We start from the raw sequence: 7,909 nt of genomic DNA, 5'->3' as shown, positions 1-7,909 counted from the left end.
TCCAGGTGAGACAGTCTGAAGTCCTGATATAGCTGGATGGATGTGTTCCTAACCAGGAAGTGTCCATGCTGCTCCGTTGTCCCCTCCTCTTTCGGCCAGTACTGACCACACTTTACTCTCCCTCGCTCTACCACCCTGAAACACACACAGGTTGAACCCAGTCAGTCACAGTCACACATACACACACACACACACACACACACACACACACACACACACACACAACAAACAAAGGTTGAACCCAGTCTGTCAGTGTTGGTGAGGTTGAACCCAGTCTGCCAGTGTTGGTGGTGAGGTCAGTGAACCCAGTCAGTCAGTGTTGGTGAGGTTGAACCCAGTCTGTCAGTGTTGGTGAGGTTGAACCCAGTCTGTCAGTGTTGGTGAGGTTGAACCCAGTCTGTCAGTGTGCATTAGAACTCTAGGGTTACCTGGTAGTCATGACAACTATCAGCACCATCTGCTCCCACACCATGCGCCAGAAATCACCAAACGTCTTCGGCAGAGGACCTGGCAATGACAACACAACCATAAAACAACCATAAAACAACCACAACACAACCATAAAACAACCACAACTCAACCATAAAACAACCACAACACAACCATAAAACAACCATAAAACAACCACAACTCAACCACAACTCAACCATAAAACAACCACAACTCAACCACAACACAACCACAACACAACCATAAAACAACCACAACACAACCATAAAACAACCACAACACAACCACAACACAACCATAAAACAACCACAACACAACCACAACTCAACCATAAAACAACCACAACTCAACCACAACACCACCACAACACAACCATAAAACAACCACAACTCAACCACAACAACCACAACACAACCATAAAACAACCACAACTCAACCATAAAACAACCACAACACAACCACAACTCAACCATAAAACAACCACAACTCAACCACAACACAACCATAAAACAACGACAACACAACCATAAAAACAACCACAACACAACCACAACACAACCATACCACAAAACAACCACAACACAACCATAAAACAACCACAACACAACCATAAAACAACCACAACACAACCACAACACAACCATACCACAACACAACCATAAAACAACCACAACACAACCATAAAACAACCACAACACAACCATAAAACAACCACAACACAACCATAAAACAACCACAACACAACCATAAAACAACCACAACACAACCATAAAACAACCACAACACAACTATAAAAACAACCACAACACAACCATAAAACAACCACAACACAACTATAAAACAACCACAACACAACCATACCACAACACAACCATAAAACAACCACAACACAACCATAAAACAACCACAACACAACTATAAAACAACCACAACACAACCACAACTCAACCATAAAACAACGACAACACAACCATACCACATCCACAACACAACCATAAAACAACCACAACTCAACCATAAAACAACGACAACACAACCATACCACAACAAAACCACAACTCAACCATAAAACAACCACAACACAACCACAACTCAACCAAAGCTGTAAAACCACAACTCAACCCCAACACAACCATAAAAAGACCACAACTCAACTAAAGCTGTCAAACCACAACTCAACCACAACTCAACCAAAGCTGTCAAACCACAACTGAACCACAACACAACCATAAAACAACCACAACTCAACCAAAGCTGTCAAACCACAACACAACCATAAAAAGACCATAACTCAACCAAAGCAGTCAAACCCCAACTCAATCGCAACCACAACGGTCAAACTATAACTCAACCATAAGTCAAACCACAACTATCCAGACCTATCCAACTATCCAGACCTATCCAACTATCCAGACCTATCCAGACATATCCAACTGTCCAGACCTATCCAACTATCCAGACCTATCCAGACCTATCCAACTATCCAGACCTATCCAACTATCGAGACCCAACCAACTATCCAGACCTATCCAACAAACCAGACCTATCCAGACCTATCCAACTAAACAGACCTATCCAGACCAATCCAACTATCCAGACCTATCCAACTATCCAGACCTATCCAACTATCCAGACCTATCCAACTATCCAGACCTATCCAGACCTATCCAACTATCCAGACCTATCCAACTATCCAGACCTATCCAGACCTATCCAACTATCCAGACCTATTCAACTATCCAGACCTATCCAGACCTATCCAACTATCCAGACCTATTCAACTATCCAGACCTATCCAACTATCGAGACCCAACCAACTATCCAGACCTATCCAACTAACCAGACCTATCCAACTAAACAGACCTATCCAGACCAATCCAACTATCCAGACCTATCCAGACCTATCCATCCCTACACAACTATCCAGACCTATCCAGCCCTATCCAACTATCCAGACCTATCCAGCCCTACCCAACTACCCAGACCTATCCAGAACTATCCAACTATCCATCCCTATCCACCTATCCAGACCTATCCAACTATCCAGCCCTATCCAACTATCCAGACCTATCCAGCCCTATCCAGACCTATCCAACTATCCAGACCTATCCAACTATCCAGACCTATCCAACTATCCAGACCTATCCAACTCTTTCCAACTATCCAGACCTATCCAACTATCCAGACCTATCCAGACCTATCCAACTCTTTTCAACTATCCAGACCTATCCAACTATCCAGACCTATCCAACTATTCAGACCTATCCAACTATCCAGACCTATCCAACTATCCAGACCTATCCAACTATTCAGACCTATCCAACTATCCAGACCTATCCAACTATCCAGACCTATCCAACTATCCAGACCTATACAACTATCCAGACCTATTCAGACCTATCCAACTATCCAGACCTATCCAACAATTCAGACCTATCCAACAATCCAGACCTATCCAACTATCCAGACCTATCCAACTATCCAGACCTTTCCAACTATCCAGAACTATTCAGACCTATCCAACTATCCAACTATCCAGACCTATCCAACTATCAAGACCTATTCAACTGTCCAACTATCCAGACCTATCCAACTATCCAGACCTATCCAACTATCCAGACCTATCCAACTATCCAGACCTATCCAACTATCGAGACCTATCCAACTATTCAGACCTATCCAACTATCCAGACCTATCCAACTATCCAGACCTTTCCAGACCTATCCAACTATCCAGACCTATCCAGACCTATCCAACTATCCAGACCTATCCAACTATCCAGACCTATCCAACTATCCAGACCTATCCAACTATTCAGCCCTGTCCAACTATCCAGCCCTGTCCAACTATCCAGCCTTGTCCAACTATCCAGCCCTATCCAGCCCTGTCCAACTATCCAGCCCTATCCAACTATCCAGACCTATCCAACCCTGTCCAACTATCCAGCCCTATCACACTATCCAGCCCTATCCAACTATCCAGCCCTATCACACTATCCAGCCCTATCCAACTATCCAGCCCTATCCAACTATCCAGACCTATCCAGCCCTATCCAACTATCCAGACCTATCCAACCCTGTCCAACTATCCAGCCCTATCACACTATCCAGCCCTATCCAACTATCCAGACCTATCCAACCCTGTCCAACTACCCAGACCTATCCAACTATCCAGACCTATCCAACTATCCAGACCTATCCAACTATCCAGACCTATCCAACTATCCAGACCTATCCAACTATCCAGACCTATCCAACTATCCAGACCTATCCAACTACCCAGACCTATCCAACTATCCAGACCTATCCAACTATCCAGACCTATCCAACTATCCAGACCTATCCAACTATCCAGCCCTATCCAGACCTATCCAACTATCCAGCCTTGTCCAACTATCCAGCCCTATCCAACTATCCAGACCTATCCAACTATCCAGCCCTATCCAACTATCGAGACCTATCCAGACCTATCCAACTATCGAGACCTATCCAGACCTATCCAGACCTATCCAGACCTATCGAGACCTATCCAGACCTATCCAACTATCCAGACCTATCCAACTATCCAGACCTATCCAACTATCCAGACCTACCCAACTATCCAGACCTACCCAACTATCCAGACCTACCCAACTATCCAGCCCTATCCAACTATCCAGACCTATCCAGACCTATCCAACTATCGAGACCTATCCAGACTTATCCAACTATCGAGACCTATCCAGACCTATCCAACTATCGAGACCTATCCAACTATCCAGACCTATCCAGACCTATCCAACTATCCAGACCTATCCAGACCTATCCAACTATCGAGACCTATCCAGACCTATCCAACTATCGAGACCTATCCAGACCTATCCAACTATCGAGACCTATCCAACTATCCAGACCTATCCAACTATCCAACTATCCAGACCTACCCAACTATCCAGACCTACCCAACTATCCAGACCTACCCAACTATCCAGACCTACCCAACTATCCAGTCCTACCCAACTATCCAGACCTACCCAACTATCCAGACCTACCCAACTATCCAGCCCTACCCAACTATCCAGCCCTACCCAACTATCCAGACCTACCCAACTATCCAGACCTTTCCAACTATCCAGACCTATCCAACTACCCAGACCTATCCAGACCTATCCAGACCTATCCAGACCTATCCAACTATCCAGACCTATCCAACTATCCAGACCTATCCAACTATCCAGACCTATCCAACTATCCAGACCTATCCAACTATCCAACTAACCAGACCTATCCAGACCTATCCAACTATCCAGACCTATCCAACTATCCAGCCCTACCCAACTATCCAGACCTATCCAGACCTATCCAACTATCCAGACCTATCCAACTATCCAGACCTATCCAGACCTACCCAACTATCCAGACCTATCCAACTATCCAGCCCTACCCAACTATCCAGACCTATCCAGCCCTATCCAGACCTATCCAACTATCCAGACCTATCCAACTATCCAGACCTATCCAACTACCCAGACCTATCCAACTATCCAGACCTATCCAAATATCCAGACCTATCCAACTATCCAGCCCTATCCAGCCCTATCCAACTATTCAGCCCTGTCCAACTATCCAGCCCTGTCCAACTATCCAGACCTATCCAGCCCTACCCAACTATCCAGACCTATCCAAATATCCAGACCTATCCAACTATCCAGACCTATCCAACTATCCAGCCCTATCCAGCCCTGTCCAACTATCCAGCCCTGTCCAACTATCCAGCCCTGTCCAACTATCCAGACCTATCCAACTACCCAGACCTATCCAACTACCCAGACCTATCCAACTACCCAGACCTATCCAACTACCCAGACCTATCCAACTACCCAGACCTATCCAACTATGTTCCCCAACTCACCCTGAGTTGCGATATAAGCGTTGCTCCTCTTGTAGCCGTCCATAAGACTAGCATTGATGTAGTCTGACGTCTTGGAACACACACACACACACACACACACACACACACACACACACACACACACACACATTAGTTTTCAAGTCGAAACAAAGCTCAGGTGCATCCTGTTTCCATTGATCATCCTTGAGATTTTTCAACAACTTGATTGGAGTCCACCTGTGGTAAATTCAATTGATTGGACATGATATGGAAAGGCACACACCTGTCTATATAAGGTCCCACAGTTAACAGTGCGTGTCAGATCAAAAACCAATCCGTGAGGTTGAAGGAATTGTCCGTAGAGCTCAGAGACAGGATTGTGCCGAGGCACAGATCTAGAGAAGGATACCAAAACATTTCTGCAGCATTAAAGATCCTCAAGAACACACCAAGACTCTTCATAGAGCCGCCCGGCCAAACTGACCAATCAGGAGAGAAGGACCATGGTCAGGGAGGTGACCAAGAACCTGATGGTCACTCTGACAGAGCTCCAAGTTCCTCTGTGGAGATGGGAGAATTTTCCAGAAGGACAACCATCTCTGCAGTACTCCACCAATCAGGCCTTTATGGTAGAGTGGCCAGAGGGAAGCCACTCCTCAGTATAAGGCACATGACAGCCCGCTTGGAGTTTGACAAAAGACACCTAAAGACTCTCAGACCATGAGAAACAAGATTCTCTGGTCTGATGAAACCAAGATTGAACTCTTTGGCCTGAATGCCAAGCGTCACGTCTAGAGGAAACCTGGCACCATCCCTACGGTGAAGCATGGTGGTGGCAGCATCATGCTGTGAGGATGTTTCTCAGCAGCAGGGACAGGGAGACTAGACAGGATCGAGGGAAAGATGAACGGAGCGAAGTACAGAGATCCTTGATGAAAACCTGCTTCCGAGCGCTCAGGACCTCAGACTGGGACGAAGGTTCACCTTCCAACAGGACAACGATCTAACCACACAGTCGTGACAATGCAGGAGTGGCTTCGGGAAAACTCTCTGAATGTCCTTGAGTGATCCAGCCAGAGCCCGAACTTGAACCCGATTCAGCATCAGTGGAGAGACCTGAAAATAGCTGTGCAGCGACTCTCCTCCTCTAACCTGACAGAGCTTGAGAGGATCTGCAGAGAAGAATGGGAGAAACTCCCCAAATACAGGTGTGCCAAGCTTTTAGTGTCAAGAAGACGGGGGGTGGGGGCAGGTTAGAGCGTTGGACTAGTAATTGAAAGGTTACTAGATCGAATTCCCCCGCTGACAAGGTACAAATCTGTCGTTCTGCCCCTGAACAGGGCAGTTAACCGACTGTTCCTAGGCCGTCATTGAAAATAAGAATTTGTTCTTAACTGACTTGCCTAGTAAAATAGGTTAAAAATAAAACCTCTAGGCTGTAATCACTGCCAAAGGTGCTTCAACAAAAGTACTGAGTAAAAGGGTCTGAATAGTTACATAAATGTGATATTTCCGTTATTTTATTTGCCAAAATGTTTTAAAAAAACAGTTTTTGCTTTGTCATTATGGGGTATTGTGATGTCATTATGGGTGTGTTGTGATGTCATTATGGGGTAGTGTGATGTCATTATGGGTGTGTTGTGATGTCATTATGGGTGTGTTGTGATGTCATTATGGGGTAGTGTGATGTCATTATGGGTGTGTTGTGATGTCATTATGGGGTAGTGTGATGTCATTATGGGGTATTGTGATGTCATTATGGGGTAGTGTGATGTCATTATGGGGTAGTGTGATGTCATTATGGGGTAGTGTGATGTCATTATGGGGTATTGTGTGTAGATTGATGATGGTGAAAAAACCAATGTCCATTTTAGAATAAGGCTGTAACGTAACAAAATGTGGAAAAAGGCAAGGGGGTCTGAATACTTTCTGAATGTGGCATAGAGGGGTGACTCTCCTCCATAGGGAGTTAACACACCATTTCTGATTTTAGACATAAATAATTATCCTGAAACATACCTCGTCCTCATCATCACAGAGCTGGCAGAGTCTGACACGTGATTGGTCCAGACAGAGGACATCACTGTACCTGTTCTTGATCTGATTGGACAGCTTTCTACACAGAGAGTAAGGAAGGAAGGAAGTGAAAAGGAGGGAGAGAGAAAGAGATTAGACTATTAACTGGCATTAAAGAGAAATAGAGAGAGAGACAGAGAGAGGGAGGGAGAGAGAGAGAGAGAGAGAGAGAGACGGAGAGAGGGAGAGAGAGACAGAGAGAGGAGAGAGAGACAGAGGGGGAGACAGAGAGAGAGAGACAGAGAGACAGAGAGAGGGGGAGACAGAGAGAGACACAGAGAGGAGGAGACAGATAGAGACACAGAGAGAGAGACAGAGAGAGAGACACACAGAGAGAGGGGGAGACAGAGAGAGCCGGAGAGAGAGAGAGACAGCGACAGAGAGAGAGACAGAGAGAGGGGAGACAGAGAGAGACAGAGAGAGGGGGAGAGAGAGACTAACTTGCTGTAGTCAAAGCTACCAGTAGGAGGCTCCTTGACAGAGAGACAGAGAGAGAGACAGAGAGAGAGACAG

At 45.6% G+C, this 7,909-nt stretch overlaps 1 protein-coding gene across 1 annotated transcript in view; it reads right to left on the bottom strand.

Moving 5' to 3' along the window:
• Positions 1–7,909, bottom strand: part of LOC121845024 (tyrosine-protein phosphatase non-receptor type 9-like) — a gene marked incomplete at its 3' end in the record, with an annotated part of 29,469 nt that overhangs the window by 172 nt on the left and 21,388 nt on the right. Inside the window, exons 9-12 of the mRNA XM_042315726.1 lie at positions 7,340–7,436; positions 5,342–5,411; positions 429–507; positions 1–135 (exon numbers count right to left, since the gene is read on the bottom strand). The exon at positions 1–135 is cut by the window's left edge and continues 172 nt beyond it. Coding sequence (XP_042171660.1) covers positions 1–135; positions 429–507; positions 5,342–5,411; positions 7,340–7,436 — 381 coding nt within the window. The remainder of the gene's footprint in view (positions 136–428; positions 508–5,341; positions 5,412–7,339; positions 7,437–7,909) is intronic.

Source organism: Oncorhynchus tshawytscha, unplaced genomic scaffold (genome assembly GCF_018296145.1).
Source record: "Oncorhynchus tshawytscha isolate Ot180627B unplaced genomic scaffold, Otsh_v2.0 Un_contig_6062_pilon_pilon, whole genome shotgun sequence".
Classification (NCBI taxonomy): domain Eukaryota; kingdom Metazoa; phylum Chordata; class Actinopteri; order Salmoniformes; family Salmonidae; genus Oncorhynchus; species Oncorhynchus tshawytscha.
Note: the sequence above shows the minus strand (reverse complement) of the source record. Positions and strands in the feature narration are given on the sequence as shown.